The following is a 23287-nucleotide window of genomic DNA, read 5'->3' as shown; positions in this document are numbered from 1 at the left end:
CATATGTAGTTTAGCCTGATTTTTATTGTAATTTTTAGCCTTTGGTGGTGAATTAAAGGGTTAGTTCACCCAAAAATTCTGTCATTAATTACTTACCCTCATGTCGTTCGACACCCGTCAGACCTCCCTTCATCTTCGGAACAGAAATGAAGATATTTTATTTGAAATCTGATGGCTCTGAAAGGCCTCCATTGGCACATGGGCACGGTTCACTCTCAAGACCCTTAAAAGGTACTAAATACGTCGTTACAAAGTCCATCTCACTACAGTGGTTCTAAAATAACTTTATGAATCGGCGAGAATAGTTTTTGCGCGCAAAAAAACCCTAAATAACGACTTGCATAGTGATGACGATTTCAAAACAAGGCATCATGAAGCCTCGAAGCGTTATGAATCAGTGAGCCGAATGATGATTCGGATCGCGTGTCAAACCGCCAAACTGCTGAAATTTGGCGATTCAAACCGCTGAATCGACTCGCTGATTCATAACACTTCGAAGCTTCATGATGCCTTGTTTTGAAATCGTCATCACTATGTAAGTCGTTCATCTCACTACCACTGTAGTGAGATGGACTTTGTAACGACGTCTTTAGTACCTTTTAAGGGCCTTGAGAGTGAACCGTGCTATTGTGTCAATGGAGGCCTTTCAGAGCCATCAGATTTCAACTAAAATATCTTCATTTCTGTTCCGAAGATGAATGGAGGTCTTACGGGTGTCGAACGACATGAGGGTAAGTAATTAATGACAGAATTTTCATTTTTGGGTGAACTAACCCTTTAAGAAGATCTACAGGCCACAAAAAATGGCCAGACATGTTATACCATTTTGACTAATTTTGTCACTTGCAACATCGTATATGATGCTCAAAAACACATATTTTTCATATTTTCATTTTGGTGGAATAATATAAGGAATTTTCTACATATGTGTCACAGAGACTGCATTTATATGATCAAAATTAAAGTAAAAACAGTGAAATATTATGACAATGAAAATAATTTGTCCTTTGGTGAATTATATATATATATATATATATATATATATATATATATATATATATATATATATATATATATATATATATATATATATATATATATACTGTATAATACATATGTATATTACTGAACAGTACCAAACTTTTGAAAGGTAATCTTTCTTTTTAGTTTTTACTTAGTTAATTTATCATAATTTTCCACACTTCCCCTTATGCCTCTTTGATAACTACTACTTTAGTGAGATTAATATTTGTAATCCCAGAAAAACCACAGCAAGCAGTGCTTCAATGCTTTTAAACTATACTTGGGAGAAATCCCAGACTAGACAAACCCTGACGCATTATGCATACCATGATATATTAAACACCTGGTCCACCATCTGCTTTCGTACAGTACCCGCACACAAGGTTCACCTCAAATGTCACACCAACAGGGTAGACGGTCACAAATGTTACGCTCCTACCTTTAAGAAATCTTTACAACAAAGTAATTAGCCATGGGCACATTGTTTCTGATCTTTCTTTAGCTGTAGCATCTAGCATATGTGGAACAGATGGAATACAGACCTTCTAGAGAGCAAGCAAACGGATTCTGGATGTATGGCAGCATATGTTCTGGCTACTTGACTGCATAAGACAAACTTCACAGAGGTCTCGCATAGCTAGGCCCCGTTCGGATAAGTCGCTTAGGGGTGAAGTGTGGTGTCAAAAGGTAAAGATAGCACTCACCGGTTCTTTAGCTTTCTGCGCTAACACTGCAAAGGTGGACAGCTTGCTGCACAGACATTTGGTGTGGGAGACTGCCGGCGATGGAAGCGTTTGGCAGCTCTCTGCGTCCCAGTTTTCCTCGCCAGCCTCTCTGTTGATAGGGTATAGTGACAACACACACAAACACACACACAGGAAAAAAGAGAATGAATTAATTGGGTCATTCCATGAGCGAGAACAGGAGAGGCCATAGTGGATAGCAGAGTACCATGAGAACTAGTCGATGACAACTGCACTCCAAATGCAATCAGCCACGATGGCCCTCTAGTCCAACGGTCTTGCTTTTATAACAGGCCGTCCTATTTATCTAGTCTTTCTGTAAATATCTGCTTGCCATACACACTTTCAGGGTCTCGTTGCTGTCATACCTACCTTCCATCAATTTCTTACTCAGTGTTCTCAAAATGTCTATCACAAGGACTCCGAATTAATACATACTTAAAACTTTAAAATATCTAGCTCTCGCCAAACTACCTTCTATATTCAACTTACGAAAAAGTGTAACTGGCGCGACGTATCACTAGAACGTAGCATAAGCGTTTTGAACTGCCAGAGCTGTTCTGTGAACTTAATGGGAACTTGAAGATTCTCTCACATATGCACATGTGAAAATCATGTTTGTTTGTTTTTTTCATGTGCAGAAATAAAGGGAAATGGAGTGTTTTAACACAGTTGTTAAACGTAAACTGTAAAGCTTCATGTTGAGCCTCAGATTAAACTCACTGCTGAGGCCAGATGGTCGGACTAAAAGGAACTTCTAATTATGGATTCAGCAAATAGTGTAAAACAAAAAAGCGCAACTAAATAAATATGTGTAACATTCTGTTTCCACAACTGAAAATTCAAGTTCACAGCCTAGTCAAGTCAAATAAGTCCAGTTAAAAGAGACTGGAAATAACCCTTCAAGTGTTGGGTAATTTTTAATATCTGGTAATATCTGTGAAAAGATTCATGAATCATTACTACTGTATTGTGGCCTTGAGTATGGTATGACACTTAGATATAACATTTCAGAACATTTCCTATGAGCATTTCATCACTACAAGGAAAAGAAAAAACACTTTAGAAAATAGCAATTTGTCATGTTGACAAAATTACACTGAACATTTTTTTTCTTCAAGTGAACAATAAATAAGTTAATTTCATCTCAAAGCAATTATTTGTTTTGTATTTAGTGTTTTAATTCTTCAGTTCACAAAGGATGACCCCTTTTGAGATGTTCAAAGACACATCCAAATAGCCTTATTGGACGAGCTATAAAATAATAATATTTATGGTTGGACAAAATGAAATGAACTTACTGAACAAATACACTGAGTTCAGAAGATCTGTCATCTGAGAAGGTGCTAACCAATGTTAGGAAAAGTTACATTTAAAAGTAATGTGCTACTCCCTAAAAAAGTACTTATTGCGTTACTTAGTTACTCTGTTATGGAAGTGCTGTACTTTTTCTCACCTGGGCTGTTGTTGCTTGTTTGTTTTTTTAATAACTCATAGTTCAATTTTTGGCAAAAGTAAAGGCCCAAAAGTAAAATGAATAAGCCTCAGCCTGAGGGAAATGCAAATTCACGTATGCACAGTAGAGGACGCAGCTCAAACCAAACAAAAATGTGATGTTTAACTAAAGTCCTTTTTGCTTATTCGTATGATTGAATTAGATCATCGAAGGCCAGCAGAAAAGACTAGGTTAATAAAATGAGATGAAATGCATAAAGTATATTTGTGTTATTAAACATTTAATTATAGCAGTTTTGTGTAATATTCTGAGTTGGCATTTAACAGTGATTTAGTCAAGAACTACAATAACCATCATGTTTAATTTTCAACATGGGGACGAGAGAGAAGTCAGTCAATAAAAAGGAAAACAAAACAAATTTGTATTACTTATAGTGTTTTAGTCAAGACTACCTAATCTGAGACCAAGTCGAGAGAGACCAAGACCAATGTGTGTTGATTCCAAGACAAGACCAAGACTTTGAGGGGTTGAGACCAAGACCAAGACAAGACCAAGACCAGACCAGCACTCCTTAAATTCATAAAGATCCACATTACCGCCTATTTTATTTTGTATTTTTAATAAATATTCAATAAATATCTTCAATAAATATAATTAGAATGAGACACTATATAGAGCTGTTACCAATCAAATGAAATCATTAACAACACAATTCATCTTTGCACTGTAGAGGTACCAGATCCAGATCTCATACAAGTACTTTTTTTGCAACAATATCTTGAATTTTGTGAGCATTTGAATTCATTTTGGTGACATTTTTGACACAATCCCTCATTCATTTCTGAACCGGCACAATAAATCAATCAAATGAGAAATAAGTTATTGATTGCATCTAAAGCAGCAAGTTTTACATCTAATCACATTAATGATTTTAATGCCATTTTAGTAATATCCCAGCAGTTGTGGTCTTGACCAGTCTTGAGATAAAATCCCGAGTCCTCTAAATCTGAGACAGAGACAAGACCGAGTACAAATGTGATCGAGACCTTCAAAAAATGGTCTTAAGACCGGTCTCAAGACCAAGACCAGTCTCGAGTACTACAACACTCATTACTCATTTGAAAAAGTAACTCAGATATGTTGTTGTAAATTTAAAAGTAATGTTATTTTACAAGTTACTTGCGTAAAGTAATCTGATTACTTAATTCACATTACTTGTAATGCATTACCACCAACATTGGTGCGAACAGTGCTAAAACAGACAGTTTCCATTCCTAGATTGTGCCAAACGCATGTGCAAATAAAAGAGATTGTATAAAATTAAAATGGATTTATTTTAAACCTGGTACTTTTATTTTGAGTACTAAAAAACAGGCATATTAAATCTTTAATTACGAGCCTATAAGTCTACTCATGCAGCAAACTAGAGATAAAATCCACCAACAATGTATAATTAAAGAATAAGTAAATTAGGACAAGATTAATTAAAGAGGGGCTATATAAATAAATAGACCTTCCTGAAATTATTCATAACTAAATTCATTAACATTTTACTTTCCCTCAAGGTCAAGGTTGTTAAATCAAACATTTTGGGGCAAATTCACTAAACATTTGCGTCACTTTTGTGCGCAGTATTTCAGTGCAAAACCCTGCATCTTATTCTCTAACCAGCTACAATAAATGTTTCAGTCAAAGTCATTGTTTTCAGTGGCAATATGCCTCCTTTCCATGTAAATTAGGCTTGTTATAGATTGAGGCATATTCACAAATGTCTCTTAATTTGCTTGGCACAATTAACGCTGCGCTATTACCGCCTGTAGAAAATTGTTTAAAAGAGACGTTTGTGTACATTTTCAAGCCATTATTCCAGCAGTGATTCATCAAATGATGATCAAATGATGGAAAGGCACATCATAATCAGCCATTTATCCAGATTCGTGGTGTAGAGTACAGTTGCAATAGTCAATTCAGACATCAGGATCGCAATGGAGTGATGCTGGACACGTAAAGAATGCCAGATCCCAGTCGTCTGCAGCATCCTTCAAAGTCTCGCTTAGCCTGAAGTTCAGACTGACGGCAGAAGGTCTAGACTCCATAGCAGCTTTCATTGGCCAATGACTGCCCAAAACACTGTCTGACTAACATGCAAAGCACAGTTTGTTTTGTTCAGCGTCATGTGTAGGAGAGTGAAAATGTAAACTCAACGTCCCAACAATAACAGACCAGTGTGTAAAACTCTTGGATGTCTTTTAAAGAGTCTATGCAGCAAACTTCACATTGCAAATCCAGCATTTAGTTGACCCCATGTTACAGTTGTAAACACAACGGCACACTTTTTCCACGACAGGGTTTGGCATCACAACAGCTTGTTTCCAGGCATCTGGTAAATAAAGTCTTCAGGCAACACGTTCTCACACCCAACTCGTCACATATTGACGCTTGGTCAGGACCCCGTGACGTCAATTTTTAATGCACAGGATACCCCATTAGCATCATTTTTGGACGCACTGGGTAGGGGAGAGCGGGGCACAACCTAACGCTTTTTGACTGTCTCAGTTTGTGTAAATCCACTTGGGGTTCAGAGTATTTATTTTGTTCCCACATTAATTTTACACATGTCTAGTACAATTATGTGGTTTTGTTTCATTAATACAGTGTATACTTTTTTCTTGATTTACCCCGAAAGAATGGAAGTGAAATGTGACAATATGCCCCGTAGGTGGGGTTCATTGTAACATGTGAGGGGCACGATGTAACATGACCAAATGACAGCTTAAAATGTTACCTGATATAATCGAAAAAAAATATTAAGACAAACTAAAAATATTTTGTCAGTAAAATACAATTGTTAACTTTTTAAAATAAAATCATTAGTCATTTAATTATTAGAAATATACAATTTTTTTAGTTTCACAACAAACACATTGCTAAATACAGCTATACAAACATAATAATAACACATTTCACAGATTTGTTTTATTTTAAATAAACACAAAAAACAGAGATGAAAAATAAACTTCAGTAAGACATTTACTTTTGCTATGGTTAAATAAATGTTCAGTAATATCTTCCAAAGATTTTTAAATTTTGGCACATTTTTTTCTCAACTAGTACGGTATATGGCATAGTATATGGCAGTAGTATATGGCAACTAGTACATACATTAAGTTTCGTCATCCTGGCATGTGTAGAAAATTTTAAACCATGCGTGTTACAACTAACCCTGGGAACACTAGGAATATTTGTACTTTTTGAATAAATTGTGCCTGCAGTCGTATATGAATGTGTTATATATATGTTATATCCTGTGTTTTATATCATATAATACACAAATGGGTAGGTTTAGGGATGGGGTTGGGTTATGTGTTCAAACGTGTCTAGATAGTATAAATAAAAATATAAAATAAATGTAAATAAAATTATGCTGGCTGATTAAATTTAGAATCACACTCCAACATGTCATAACGGCAAAATCATAACCCAATATAATTTTATCATGACGATAACATGCCCAACGCTAAAGGGGTGCCCTGTGTGTTAAAAAGTGATGCCGAGGGGTCCTGACCAAGCGTCAATATGTGACGATTTGGGTGTGAGAACGTGTTGCTCCAGGAAATCCTGTAGAATTCAACTACTCAGATGAAGACTTTGAAATTCTGGAAGTAGTGCTGTCAAAAGTACCGAATTCGGTACCAAGTCGGTACTGAATATTTCAAAATGAGACGATACCAGCATTTTGAGCGCTGTTGAAAGGATTCTTACACATCTCTGATTGGCCATCGTGTTTACTCACTCAACATATATATCTGTGATTGGCTACAATGATCAACACTTCAGAAACATGTTGTAAATAGACGTCTTATTTACAACATAGCCTTAGCAGAGCACTTACACAGATACACATTACACACAGGAATGTTTGAAAGCAGGCGCCTATCAGTGGATCCCTCTATCACCGGATATATTAGGGATCCTCTGAAAGGCACCTGCTTTAAAACGCTCCCGTATGCATCTGTGTAAGGCAGCCGGTAGCCGTTCACATAAACTCTTAAAAAAAAGTTTCTATAGATTACCAAACATGGTTCTTCGTCGTAATCATAGAGGAGCCACTTTTGGTGCTATATAGCACCATATCTTAACATGTTCTGTATATGGTAGCGGTGCTATTTAACACCTTAGTTAGCGGTGCTATATAGCACCTTAGTAAAAGAACCGGTGAAGAACCTCTGAAGAACCGCTGAAGAACCACTGAAGCACCAAAATTGGTGCTATATAGCACTTAAAAAGGTTCCCCTATGATTACGAGCCGAGAACCATTTTTGGTGCCTTATATAACCTTTTTTTTTTAAAGTGTATATGTTGGGTGTGTGAACACAATGGCCAATCAGAGACATATATGTTGAGCCTGTGAACACAATGGCCAATCAGAGTGGTTTAAGGATCCGTCCAACAGTGCTAAAAATGCTGGTCACATTTTTTAAATGTCAGTCCAGACTTTTGACAACACTACCTAGAAGTGTTTCCAATTTTGTGTGCCTTATGCATTAGACTTTCTGTGAGACTACATCTTTCACAACCTAGTACTCAGAACTGCATTATGGGAATTGCATTGTGCAAATTTAATTGGGCTTGGGCTAATCAATGCTAAAACAATGCTAGAAGTGTGAGCGATTCATTCCTAGTGAAAGAGTTTTGTGAAATAGTAGTGAAACAAAAGCGTCCTCATAATAAACCTGCTCAAGAGCAATGCAACACATCTCTCTCTCTCTCTCTCTCTCTCTCTCTCTCTCTCATACACATGCAGCATTCATTTCTTCAACACATATGCTCTCACAACAAGTGCTCAATAAATAAAAACCCACCTAATGCAACGCAAGTGCAATCTTTCTCTAGCCTTGATCTGCAGATTGACACTTCAGAGGCAGCTGATCTGAGGCGACTCCTAGTCAAAGTCTCCGACGCCAACAGAAACAAAGATGAGTCGACAGACAGGTGAATGGAATTCTGGGTATTTTTGGTTGGGCCAGGTTCAAGCACACAGCATAAGGTGCAAACCTCCCGGGGATATTAATCAACAGCAGGTGAGCAGGGGCAGGTGAGATAAGAGACAGAGGGGATAGTGAAACATCATCTAAAACATTGTTTGGCAGGCAAGACAGATACTTTGCTTAGATCAGAAAACATCCAATTACTGAGCTCTTGGAATGAGACAGGTACACTGTCCAGACAACATCATTTACAGTCCTCTGGGACATTATCTATCTTTTATAACATATTATACCTGCTGAAAAGATGTGTTTGGGATGGTGGGCACCAGTAGTGGTTATATATGCAGTGAGCGCAGGTGAGAGCGTAACAGCACACAGCTATCTGTGTTTAAACTAAACTCATTTAAGCCTTGCCAATTTAAACATTCAAGCGCAAGAAGATGCGAAAGAGAACTTGCATGTCTCAGACAATGCTCAAATATTGAGTACTTTCAAGTCTTGCCCTTGAACAGGCAAATTCCCGCAAAAACTATGTCAACTTGCCCATCTTGGTGAGTATCCTAGCAAACATAGCAGGTTATGTCTTAAGTGGACGTAAACATTTGTGAAATTCAACACATATGCATCAGTGTATTGAATCCATGCATTATGTCTTAAAGTGCCAGCAGCCTAATATTCCTACCTCTCCTGTGTTTTTAATGTTAATCAAACTATAAAAGACAAGGAAATCACTCACTGCCCTTGACTTAATACCTTTTGTAACTTTAATAATGATTCATTTTTATTTAATTTATACAGTAAAGATTATAAGCAATGTTTTTTTTGTTGTTTTTTTTACATTTGATTACTTTATTCAATTTCTGTACCTGAAAATGACTGTTAGACACCTGAAAAACCTGAAAAGCTCTGTTTATTTTATTTATATATTTTCTCTATTGTATTTAGCTGTGCTGTTGCTTGTAATTTGATTATTTGTTCATATTTTTAAAAAAAATATTTGACAGTAGTCCTTTTTTCCCTGAACGTTGCACATACCGAACCGTACCAAAATTGTGACCCTAAAATCTTGATAAAAACCGAACCGTGAGTAATATGAACCATTACACACCTAATATGTATATAGATTAGGAGTGCTGTGTGTAAGGCGCTTTCAAACAATTCTCGCTTCCGACACATCGACCAAGGAGAGAAACTTATTGGCCGAAATGTATGTGATGATAAAAAAAAAATTCAAATATCGGCCAAGTAGACCGCTAGTTACCAGTATGGGATGCTGGTGCACCAATATTAATTTTTTGATGGACAATATAAAGTCGATATATATGACATCACATTGTTTAACCCTCTCGAGTCGGCCGTCACGCCGGCGTGACTGGCTTGCTTTTTTTCTTATCAGTGCAAAGAGACTCAAATAACTCTAAGTGTTATACATCATTATATTCTGTTAAGTTTCAATTTTTTTGTGTACAGTCACAATTAAAACAAATTGTTAGAAGATAGTACATGCATAATAATTGCTTACATGACAGTACAATACACAATAATATGTAAAATACACATTTATACTTTCATACGGTCAAAGTCCAGCTTTCAAAACATCAGACAAACAAAAAAACAAACCAGCCACTACCGGTAATTAAAAAATGCCAAATATCAGCCATGGTAACATTTTGGTTGACCACTACTGGACTTCTTAACTAGCTTACACTAACAAAATGTCTCGCTTGAATGATACGAGAGTAAGGCACCAGTAACGGCAATGTCACGGTTTCATTTTCCAGGGAATGCATGAACTAATCAAATATATACCTTAAATGCAATGCAAGTCACTTTGAATAAAAGTGCATGCAAAATACATACATATAAATATTGTGTAAGAAAAAAAAAAAAAAAACGTTGCCATTAGATCCTCAATGCATCACACCTTCATCCAAAAGATCCTGCCAGCACCAAACCAAATTTCAGCAGGGCTTATTCCAGATAAGAAACGCAAGCCCAACACAATTTCCACCAGCTCTTTACAGTATTAGCCAGAATGCTAAACAAACTCTGAACCTTTTCATTACCTACATTTTGAGGTTTTTCTCTCATGCAATTATCAATAGCTAGGCATACTTTTACACTGTTGCTCTGCCATATGCACAAAAGCAAATACACATGCTAAAAGCAAGGGCAAGCAGGCCAACATATGGAGAATGAAATGCCACAGCAGTCATTTTTCACCCTTTGGTGTGTGAGTGCGGCTCCATTATTTAATTAGCACATGCTGTGATAGGTTTAATGAACCAGCAGCGCGCTCCCTTCCCCATCAATGGCCCAGCCCGCGATTGTGTTTAGGTCTCTGATTAAATGACCAGATCTGCCATGACAGTAGTCTGGGGGGATCAGATTACAGAACAGACCAAATTGACTTTGTCCCCTTTTGTTTTTAATATCCACTACAACATGAGCTCCCTCAAACCACAGGATGAAAACACAAGATAAACGTCGGCAACAGAGATCAAGCTGTGGCGGATTAAAGGAGCCATTGTCTTGACAAAGGGTGACGGTTAAGTTGGACTCGCGTCTACCATGACGGCTGAAAATACACCTTAAACAAACAAATTAAACATGGATTCTGAGAGCTAATCCATGTGAGGAACAGTTTTATTTCGGGAAGGCAATTAATTCTAATCTGGTTATAGGCACCTGCGTTATGAGCTAAATATGCCCTGTATGATTATAGTGAAAGGGCTTCTCCTGAGAAGAATTATGGGAGTGAATGTAGAGAATAACATTGCAAAAACAGGGGGAAAAAAATAGAAAGTGATGTGAAAGGGAGGAAGAGAGAGGAAAAATTAGCTCTAAAATAGTATAAAGGAGAGGAAATATCACATGACAAGCAGAATCAATCTGACATATCCTTTTCACTATACAACAGAAGAATGTTCTGGAACTTCATAGGTATAATGGCTTAAGCGAACCTTTAGGGAAGTTCAGAAATTCTTGAGGGTAAAGACTGAAACCTAACATTTATAAAACATAAATGTAACAAACTTACATGGAGTGTGCCCTTTTTTAAAAACGCATACATATACACACACAGATGTGCCAAAACATTACGACCAGTCAAAGGTCAAGCAAATATCATTGATCATCTCCTAACAAAGCCACATATTAATAATACTTTCTACTATAGTGGCAGTTCACCATACATGTGAGTGAACACTTACAGAACTCTATATACACACATACACACACAAAAGTTCTAATGTTTTATGGAAACTTTCCATAGACATAATGATTTTTTATACTGTACAGACTGTATATTATATCCCCAACCCTAAAACTACCCCTCACAGAAAAGGTTCTGCGTTCAGAAAACATTTTTTTCATGGGTCCCAAAAAATTTAAATTTTTTCCTCATAACGTAGGGTTTACCTGGACACACACACACACACACACACACACACACACACACACACACACACACACACACACACACACACACACACACACACACACACACACACACACACACACACACACACACACACACACACACACACACACACACACACACATGAATTTAATAGTAGAATAACTTGTTCATATAAATGGCTATATTCAGATTTATTATACTTGATTCATTCATACTGTGATTAATAAAAATATTTCACAGCCACTGAAACACAAAGTAGTTATGCTTCATTCCTAAATTATTCAGTTTTTGAATTAATAATTTGAGTTAATGAATGAATCAGCAACTAAGCATACTAAGGTACTTACATTGTGACCACTAAAAAGTATGTTCTATATAGTATGAATGCATGTAGTATGAAAGTAATCCAGACATACTATATTCGCCATGTTGTCAATATCATGTGCCCTACCAGCGTGAGTTGCATTGCTTCCCCTCCATTCACAAACCCTCTCCCGTGGCCTCATGGGATTGTTAAGTGTCCATCATGTGCACACTTCAGAATCACGCTGGAAGTAGCAGGTCATCCGGGTACTTTTAGCCTACTCTTTTATGAGTACTGTGAATTCCTACATAGTTATTTTGTCACATACTAATTTTCGCCTAACTTTATAGAAGGGGAGTATGTGATTTCGGACACTGCCTGTTACTTGTTCTGTTTACGAATGAATCAGTTGAATTAATAAATCAATGCCACCTACTGGTATAACAATGTCACCTGCAAAAAAGAGTCTCCACCACAAATAATCAGACTGACAGTCTGTCTGGAACACGCAACAATATATAGTGAAATACTGATTATGCTCTTTTAAGGAAATTACCATGACTCAGCTGATCAGTCTGAGGGTAAAACTTAATTTCACATGGAATTTAGTACACCAATAACACAAACACTCAATATGTTTTTGGAGATTTGTGCTAAGTCTTCTGCTTCTAAGAGTTTCCTCCTGAGAGTACCTAAGTCTGCAATGAAAAGTCAGGAATTTCTCATTAAATTCTTCCAAGATCGAAGCATCTGGACTATGCTGTCCACATTGATTTAATAGCTACTCATACCACATGTAAAACTAATTCCAAATTGTTCAAGGAATTTTTAGGAGAAATACCTGAGGCAACATTGAAACTTGCCGCAACACTAAAGCAATCTCTCTGAGCAATATTTGTTTTTCTCTGACTATGATGCCTCAGATCTGAACTAGTGCAGACATTAAAAAAACTGAAGCCTTGACCGTATATTCCCACAGTTTTTCCACAAGAATAAAGAACCATGTCCTTGTCCTCAGAAGCACGACCTTACACTTCAGAGGACAATGCTTTTGATTCTTCATTGCTATGCTTCCAAAAAAACGTCCTTTTGTCGGATGACATGGGAAGTGCTTGTCATTTGGCCTTTCACCTATGCTTTCCTGACGATAATTGTTAAGCTTCTTTAGAGAGATTAGCTTTCCTCCTGGTGCACTGATGGAAATGATTTCAGGCAGGTTAACAATGCATGCACTAGCGGCCCTACACAACTGGTTTCACAGCTTCAAGAAGAGAACACTTTCAGAATCGATGATCTTGAATCACCTTAGGGTGTTAAAAAGACATGTCTCCTTCATAATCAGATCAAATAAACCAGCAAACCGACAGAAAATGAATGAGGATGGAGCAAGAAACTTCAAAACAATTCTGTGCACACAAAACTATAGAAACCACAGCAGATTGACGTTGTTGTCCTTTTATGTCTCATGTTTTATATAGAGGATGAAATCTTGAAAATCCGATTTAAATGATCTGACAAAGGCAAATATTCTTATATTTGCACTAATGCATTAATACAAATACTCACAGGGGGAACTTATTTGGGGGAAACGTGCTTTACATGATTAAAAACAACCAAAATGAGGGATGATCTTTGACTTTTCTGCCTCTCTCTCCAACAAAAGCCTTGACATTCAAACTATAACTTTATCTCCTGCATGATCATATCTCTAGACTAGATTTTAACCGTTTGTCATTGGCAAAAAACAAACATTAAATATGTATGTACTCACCACAATGGTGTAGTCTAATTCCACACAGATGCTATAAGTAAGCAGACAGACGATTGCTGAGACTCAATCTGCTTGTGCTTCGATTGACACACTAACACTGTCCCCTGCCCTGGAAGCCACACCCCCAACAAACACACACACACACACTTGACTTAAAGCACTAGAGGAGGTAACAGGTTATTTCCGCATCAGGTGTTGCGATCTAAATATACAACACTGAATCTTTAGTGGCTCATTTTAATGACACACAAACATACTTACCCATTGAAGAGCAGTACAGAAAGCTCACCCAACGTGTGTGTGATGACATGAGCAGGAAGTATTACGGTGGGAGGAACAAATATAAAGAGAGAGAGAGAGAGAGAGAGAGAGAGAGGCCTGGTGTAGAGATGTAGGTCTCGCTGCGGTAAGACAGATAATGGCGCATGAAGCAGCTCTCGCGGTGAGATGGATTCCACATTATCCCAGTTCAGCTCATTTTAACCATAAGATGCTTATGGCTTACTGTCTGACTTTATTACAGGAAGAGGGGAGGGGGAGGGGGTGTAAAAAGGGGTCGCACGGGTTTGCGATATCACAGTGAGGAGGGAAGATCCGCATCCGCCCTGATATTTCACTAAGATAAAATTCTCTGTAAGCCAAATGGCTCCAGGAATCACTATTAAGTTGCAGTGATTATTTTTGCTTGTGGTGTCATAAAAACAGAAGCTGCTCCAGCAGCTGATCTACAGTCCATTGAGTAGGAGAAAGTCTGACTCACGGCCTCGTTAGAGAGAGAGCTCCATGCTTATTTTCAGATAATGAGCGGGTGCACAGAGAGTTCAGGAGTCTGTAAACCAGACTGAATCGCATGCCTAAAACATCCCACAATGCCTTCATCCTGCAGTAAACATATACAGTGGCTTTATTTTGACCTGAAACAGATCTGTAATACAGCTCTTGTAACAGTTTCCAAAAATCTGAATTCTGTGAATCTGTTTGCAAGTCACAGAAAGAAAACGAAATGTGTAATTGTGTATCAGTATATTGGATCTGTGCATTATCTCTTAAAGGCACAGCAGTAAATAGGATACCTGCTGCTGTGTCATTAATGTTAACTAAACAACAAAACACCCCCATGTCATCACAGATCTTCATGTCTTCAATCATAAATAAATTAATGCTTTTGAGGACAATATATACATATAGTGGACTTCAACGGGTACCAATGGGTTGAAGGTCCAAACTGAAGTTTCAATGCAGCTTCAAAGGGCTCGTCACCATCCCAGCCGAGGAATAAGGGTCTTATCTAGCGAAACGTTCAGTCATTTAAAAAAAAAGGAACAAAAAAAGATATACTTTTCAACCACAAATGCTCGTTTTGCACTAGCATCCATGACTTCACGCAATCTGTAATCATATTGGAAAGGTCATGCGTGACGTGACGTTCGTCTGTGTACTCCCTTTCAAAAAGTTAGGGTAGGCCGAAAAACTAAAAATCGCCCGACATCATTGTTTTACCTTTTTTTGTAATGGCCGTATGACTTATGTGGCGTTCACACTGGACGCGAATGATGCGAATAAATCGTGCTATTCGCGCAAAGTTGGGCGCTTGAAAATTTTGAGTTTACTTGCTTCACTCGCGCATGACATTCACTTCACAACAAACGCGAATTCGCGTCATGGGAGGGGCTTCTGCCAGCCGGCTCGTCTCGTTGAGAAATGGCTGACATGGGCTGTGTTTACACGTATTTTTTGTTAAAATCTACTGTTAATGTGTGACAAAACGTAGTTTTGAGACTTTTTCAGGCGATAATGTAGTTGTTTAAAGCTCAAATCTGTGGTTTATTTATAAAAAGAGTGCCTATTCGAACATTTTATCTGGCGTTTTCGGAGTTGTGAGCTCCAGTGGATCAGCGGCGGTCAGCGCTCGTTAACGCCGGCGAGAGCAGCCTTTCCTCGGCCAGTCCTTCTGACGTCTGCCGCTGGCTCTGATGTCTCTGTGGTGTCTCGAGCTATAATGCGTCTTGTGTATATGTAACTGTCAATCTTTGGTCTCATGGATCTATAATTTGTTTTCTGGCAAATCGTTTAGGCTGAGGGCAAAGTGAAGTTTCATTACTTTTTTATTTTTAAGTTATAACTTTACATTACCATTGTAGCTGACTAGCACTGACTTTGAATGTTTGACTGAATTGTTTCCTTTATTTAATGTATAGCTTCTTATACCTTTTACTTATACTTTTGTATTATTGATCATACATAAACTTGCATTTAACAAAAAGAGACTGGGTTGTGTTTCATGTCATTTAATGTTATCACAGTGATAATCATATTGTCTGAACCAGATATTAATAGATTTTCTCGTCATTGTTGTCACTACTAGAGCAAGCTCCTGATTGGTTAACGCGGCGCGAACATCCGGCAAAGTTCAGATTTTTCAACTCGGGGGATTCGCGCCAATCACGCATCAAACGCTCAATTCGCGCTGTGTCATTCGTGCGAATCGTGTCATTCAAGCCGCCTCATTCGCACGAATCGCACCGCAGAATGTCTATTCGCGTCTTTGCATTGACGTAACATGTAAATCACTCGCGCGAATCGCATCACTCGCGTCTGGTGTGAACGCACCATTAGTCTTTGCACATTCGATGTGTAACATCGGTAGGCCTACTTCCACCTACGTCATGCGTGATCTTTACAACGTAACTACGTAATGCATGAAGTCATGGACGCTAAGGCAAGACGAGCATTTATGGTCAAAAAGTATATACTTTTTTTCTTTTTCTTTTTTAAATGAACAATGATTTCGATAGATAAGACCCTTATTCCTCGACTGGGATCCTGCAGAGCTCTTTGAAGCTGTACTGAAACTGGAATTTGTATATATAATTTATACAGTAAAAACTATAGTGTTATTTTACATTTAGGCCTACTTATTCCATTTCTGCACCTGAATACTACTGTTAGACCTTACTTTATTTGTAACTTTGTTATATTGTATTTATCTAGGTATTTATATTGTATTTATCTTTATCTATTTTTTACTGACTGTTCAATTGCCTTTAATAATATTTACATTTTATTAGTTAGGCTAGTAGTTTTTAGCCAGGATACCAGTTGAACTTAGCCCCGCCCACAACATTTGAGGTCGGTAAGTTCGGTCTGGACTTGATCTGTTGTGGAGCAACTATGCTCGAATCAGAGCTGTTCAGACCAATCAAATTGTCAGGGCGGGCTTTATACAATGATGGACAGATGATCAACAGTAACATAATCATGCATGTCACCAAAGAGTGCCTCGGTTGAATTTGTTTACTAAACGGAGAACTTGTTCGTATATGCATTCACCTTTACTATTTCTCTCAAAAATGATGATCGTGTTGGTAAGTACTCCATGTATCCTTAAAATCTTTTTAAAACACCGGCAAAGATCATTAACACTCATCTTCTTCTTCTACTTCTTCCAGCATGAGTGCAGTTGAGTTCTGTTGACAACTATGCGTCCCTCAACATCCGTCACTTACTCCGTTGCTCTGATTGGTTGTAGGTCTATCCAATTGAGTGCAGAGGCATTTTCTTTCCTGGTTCGGTTGAAACACGCCCCATAATCACAGCCCAATGGAGCAGTATCAGACTCATATTCTGACTAGAATCTGAGTATGACGACGTCAGGATAAGTAGTTTTTGTTGAGGTGTAGAAGTACTTAAAGTGTGCTACACGTAATTTTTTCTTGCTGGTCTGAAAAATTATCTGATCCATGACTCAAAAACCGCAATATGTTCCAAACCATGGGTTTTTTTGATATGTTGAACCACTAATAGATATTATTATTATTGTTGTTATTATTAAGTGGTATTACAAATTATACATAATTTAGCATGTGATTTACAATGGCTTAACAATGGTTTTTAAATGTTTAATATAATTATACTACAAGTATTTTTTTTTCATATCCATCTAAGTTACTGGCAACTTAGTATATACTATCATATATCATCAATGGTTCTGTACTAAACTGGACTTCTTGGCGAATGCTTTCTTACGAAAGCAACATGCAAAAACAAATCATAATCAGCCCATAAACCTTTCACAGTCATTTTAGACCATTAGAATGTAACTTCAGTTAATTGAATTTCATTTGAAACATTAATTTAAAGCCAGACTGAATCTTGATGGTAACGAATTCTGAATTTTGGTCCTGTTATTCTAAACATAAAAAATTTTCATGGTCAAATTACCATCCATTTAGTAAAACCTTGAGATGTTTTTGCACTTGCACACAACTGACATTGCATTTTAATGATCAACACATTGAAATGAAATTCATAAATAAACAGTATTACTTTTTCATATTTATTTCCACTATGATGACTATATGATTTTAACTGCAGGGTTCACAGTCTTTGCTGCTAGTGTAGATTTGTGTAGACGTTAATTCATGCATGACTGTCAGCTAGAGTGTTTTTCTTTTCATGTCAACAATTGAATAAAACAAAATGGGATGTTGATTTTATTTCAGTTATTCAGTTATATGAAGTTATTTAAAAGAAATATGTTACTTTGAAGGATAATAAAGTATGTAAATCTAAGGTTTACGATCAGGTTTAGGTTTCCTGAACAACTTTTATGAATGTTAAGTCACTGTGAAAGTTAACGTTAGACCTTTTGCTTCATTAACAGACAGTTAATCAGATAAGAGGGATATGAGAAATTTAGCATTGTTCACATCAGTAAGAAATTAATTATAAAGAAATCACTTATTTCACTCATCAAGTAAATGGTTTGGCATAGGGGATATAATGGCAAAATATCTTTCTTCTAGATTTAAATATCTGGCATGTTTGGTTAAAAATAATTAAAATTCTGGCACATGTAAGTAAAAAAGCACCCTTTCTCTGTGTGGCTAGTAGCTGCATGCTTTCACTCAGCAGTGGGCTGTGGTGGCCTTAGGGTGATGGATGGCAGTGGTGCGGATTAGGAGCCGGATTAAAACATCCATCCTATACCTACTCAGGAAAAGGTTTGTTGGGATCAACATCCTGTTATTTACCCTGTCACTCCACTCCCTCTGGCATGAGCCCTGCACCAAAGAGTAGCATGGGATTCTAGGTCAGTGAGAAAAAGAGAGCTGCTAGCGGCAAGGTCGAACTCCTAGCCTCAGCCTCCACAATCTGGAAAAAACGAATGCTTAATGTGTAATGAGTGTGCAAGTTACCATACAGGGTTACTAAAGTCAGTCGAAAATTGGGGGCTTCAGTGGCTGTACATGTGTTTATACTCTGTTGGTCCAACAAGAAAAAAAGACTTGTAAATGTTATCCTGATGTTTGTAAAAAGCAGACACGCAGACTGCAAAGGAGATGTTAGGAAACATTGATGCCGCCTGAAGGTCTGCACTACACTGGCAAAAAAAAAAAACGATATAGCCTACTTTATGTAAATGGGAGCCTGCATGTTCTGCAGCCAGTATCTTATAATACCAGTCACAAGTAAATTAAGAAGTTATGTTTTTAATAATCTTAAAAAATAGAAGAAAAAAAAATAGAATTAGAAAAAAAATAGAATTAGAAAAAAAAATAGAAATGGATGGATGGATGGATAGATAGATAGATGGATGGATGGATGGATGGATGGATGGATGGATGGATGGATGGATGGATGGATGGATGGATGGATGGATGGATGGATGGATGGATGGATGGATGGATGGATGGATGGATGGATGGATGGATGGATGGATGGATGGATGGATGGATGGATGGATGGATGGATAGATAGATAGATAGATAGATAGATAGATAGATAGATAGATAGATAGATAGATAGATAGATAGATAGATAGATAGATAGATAGATAGATAGATAGATAGATAGATAGATAGATAGATAGATAGATAGATAGATAGATAGATAGATAGATAGATAGATAGAGGTTTGATAGCGGCTGTGGTCTTGTTTTTCATTATTAGCACGCCGTGACCCGACTTTTAGGGGGTGAGTGAAATGGACGTAAACCAGTAAAAACTGTGTGTGTAAACATCACTACCCTGATCTGAAGAGGCGCACTAGCAACTGTGGTATTTTGCCTCATTGTTAGTACGAACACCTCCCATGCCAGAGACCCTGGTTCGAATTCCACTCGGAACGTGTTGAGTAGGACCGTTTAAATTGGTGCCGTGACCCGGATGGGAGCGACATTTAGGGGGTGAGTATAACGAGAGTAAAGTAGGCCAGTAAGAACTGTGTGTGTAAACTTTCCTACCCTGATCTCAAGAGGCGCGTTAGCGGCTGTGGTCTTTTGCTTCATTGTTATCACGATCGCTTCCCACGGCAGAGACCCTGTTTTGAATCCCACTCGGAGCGGGTCGAGTAGGACCATTTACATTTGGTGCTGTGACCCGGACGGGAGTGAGGTTTAGGGGGGCGAGAGTAAAATAGGCCAGTAAGAACTGTGTGTGTAAACCTAACTACCCTGATCTCAAGAGGCACATTAGCGGCTGTGGTCTTTTGCTTCATTGTTTGCTTTATTAGCACGACCGCCTCCCATGCCAGAGACCCTGGTTCGAATCCCACTCGGAGTGGGTCGAGTAGGACCGGTGACATTTGGTACCATGACCTGGATGTGAGTGAGGTTTATGGGGCGAGAGTAAAGTAGGCCAGTAAGAACTGCGTGTGTAAACCTCACTCCCCTGGCCTCAAGAGGCGTGCTAGTGACTGACACTAGAGGCTGCATTCTTTAGCGTCCTTGTTAGCTTTCCTGCGTCCCACGTCAAAGACCCCGGTCCGAATCCCACTCGGAGTGGGTCAAGTAGGACTGGTTATACTTGGTGCCATGGCCCATATGGGAGTGAGGTTTAGGGGGGTGAGTGCAATAGATGTAGTGCAGTAAGAGGACCCCTGATCTCAAGAAGCACTAGAGGCTGCGGTCTTTAGCGCCCTTGTTAGTGCGCCTGCCTCCCACAACAAGGCCCTGGTTTGAATCCAGCTCGGAACATGCTGAGTAGGACCGTTTACATATACAGTATATACATACATACCATGGTGTTTTTAAAACATGGCTGAATGCAAATCTCCGTGTATGTGGTTAATTATGATGTACTCCACTTTTTTTCAACTGATGTGCATTCGGTAACTCTAGACTTCATTGGAGCATATTTCACATTAAAACAGAGGTAGGGCTTTGGAAGATAGATGACACAGACATATGGGCATTTAAAACATTGAACTGTAAACACGAAGCCAAGGCCAGCATAATGTGCTGCAGCTGCCCAAGCAGAGAGAAACATTTTAAAATAAACACGTGTAGAGGGCCATTGGGTTGGCGTGAGGTTTTCATGCCAACTCCCAATGTAATCTTTTGAAACGACTGCGTACTTAACACAGAGACACGTACTCACAGATTCGTGCAAACATAAAGAGTCAGTGCAGCGGCATGTGCTCACACACACCCGGTGGGGTGTGAAGGGGATGTTTGGGGAGATGAACCTTGCATAAAGAATGATTTTCATCCGTGCCGAAACTCAAGCTGCGCTAATGTCATGCGAAGAAGCTTTCAGAAGAACAAATAATTACCTCCCTGTCTCTTCATCTGTGGGCTGTGACTTCCTCTTTATTAAATTTTTCTTGTGTACAGGGTTTTTTCCCCTATATTTGGAAGCTTTCCAATTATACTCTAGCACGAGCCAACATCTAATGTCGAATATGGATGTAAAAGTTCTGTAGAATCAGCTAATCTGATAGAGAACAATCTTTCAATTTAATCACTAGTCTACCAGACTATCAGCATACAGTCTAGTCCACTTTGCAGACTATTGTGGTCAAGTACTGCCCACTTTGACAGGAATGGGTCGTCTACCTGACAAATAAAACAGCCAACCACAATGTGTTTCTTTTATGTGACATTTAAAGGCGGATAAATCCAAAGTAGATTATACTATAATAACAGACCTGTGTGCAAGTGGTAACTCATTTAAATAAAGGTACAGCAGTCCACGGATAGCTTTAAAGGGAATATATAAAGAAATCAGTGGAATATATGAGAATTCTCAAAACAATCCAAAAGTAACAAGTTCCAAATAATTTCATGCCATCAGGGTTTGATGTATGAGGAATGACTAAAGCTTTGAGGGCAGTTACAGATGCATTTGATTGCTTTAGCCTTTAGCTTTTGGCAAACCTAAATCCCTGCATGAAACCACCTTATTGATTTGACCAATTTCAGCACCATGGACAGCGGCATGCTGTGCTGCTGCCCTGCAGGTCAGGGAAATATCTGTTACTGTATGAAGCGATTTAAAAGACTGGGAATGACTGTTGGAATGTGATTTGGTTTAATGCACCACCTACACAGCAAATTAACTACAATAACACTGAATTACGGTAATATTTCTTTCCTCTTCTTCTTGCAAATGAGGAAACAGAAGAGCTAAGGGGAAGTTCTATATGAGCAATCTATAATGAGCCTCATTTGGATAAAAACTAGGCATGATTACTCAGGAAAAAAATGAATAACAGTGGAAAACCTACAGAGAAAAAAATTAGATGAGAGGGAAAAATGTATATGTGTTCCTCCGGCAAGCTTTGCGTTTGCTCGCAAAAACGCTTGCATTTACTCGCAAAAAACTCAAAAGTTTTCCAGTGGAACGAACACAAAGTTTCCAGGGGAAACCAAAAGCTTTGCGAGAGAACGCAAAAGCATATATATTTTTTTTCATATTTTATTTCCATCACCATTTCCCTTTAAGGGCTCAGTAAATACCAGCATATACACTACTGTGAAAAACAGCAAAAACAGTAATATTGTGTTATATTATTACAACTTAAAATAACTGTTTTCTATTTCAATATATTTAAAATGTAATTTTTTTCCGTGACGCAAAGCTGCACACATAAGCTTTAAGCTAACACCAAGTGTCCATAGAAAACAACCATTATGAATAAAAAGGACAAGATTTTACCATAGGTTCTCATTTTTTCTCGTCTCTTTCCCCCTTAGCCTCAGGGATTCAGAGTTCTACACTTTACAAAATGACAGGAGGACGCCGAGGGATGTGAATAACCGAAGTAAACAAAAAGTGCCTTTGTTGGATATATTCTCCTTGCTGCTCTCTGGAGCTGTCCTCCGTTTACTACATTACAAACGGATTAAAGAAGCAGCTCCCAGTCCCTCGGGAGCCCCTTTAAGCCCCGCAGACCCTTTACCTACACTGCTGCCCACATCCTATAGCCTGAGAAAAGGAAAGAGACAGATAAGGGAGGCATAGGAAGATGAATACCAAAAGAGAACAGAGTGTGCTATAGTGTTGTAGTCAAGACTACCTAATCCGAGACCAAGTCGAGACAAAGACCAATGTGTGTCGAGTCCAAGACAAGACCAAGACTTTGAGGGGTTGAGTCTAAGACAAGACCAAGACTTTGAAGGGTTGGGACCAAGACAAGACCAAGACTTTGAGGGGTTGAGTCCAAGACAAGACCAAGACTTTGAGGGGTTGAGTTTAAGACAAGACCAAGACTTTGAGGGGTTGAGTCCAAGACAAGACCAAGACTTTGAGGGGTTGAGTCTAAGACAAGACCAAGACTTTGAGGGGGTTGAGACCAAG

General features: G+C 38.2%; 1 protein-coding gene across 1 annotated transcript in view; it reads right to left on the bottom strand.

Moving 5' to 3' along the window:
* adgrb2 (adhesion G protein-coupled receptor B2) overlaps positions 1–23287 on the bottom strand; it is a 498704-nt gene that overhangs the window by 101535 nt on the left and 373882 nt on the right. The window contains 1 exon segment of the mRNA XM_079829044.1: positions 1728–1857. Within this exon segment, the coding sequence (XP_079685170.1) occupies positions 1728–1857 (130 nt within the window).

Source organism: Gobio gobio (genome assembly GCF_949357685.1).
Source record: "Gobio gobio genome assembly, chromosome: 11".
NCBI classification, from domain to species: Eukaryota; Metazoa; Chordata; class Actinopteri; order Cypriniformes; family Gobionidae; genus Gobio; species Gobio gobio.
Note: the sequence above shows the minus strand (reverse complement) of the source record. Positions and strands in the feature narration are given on the sequence as shown.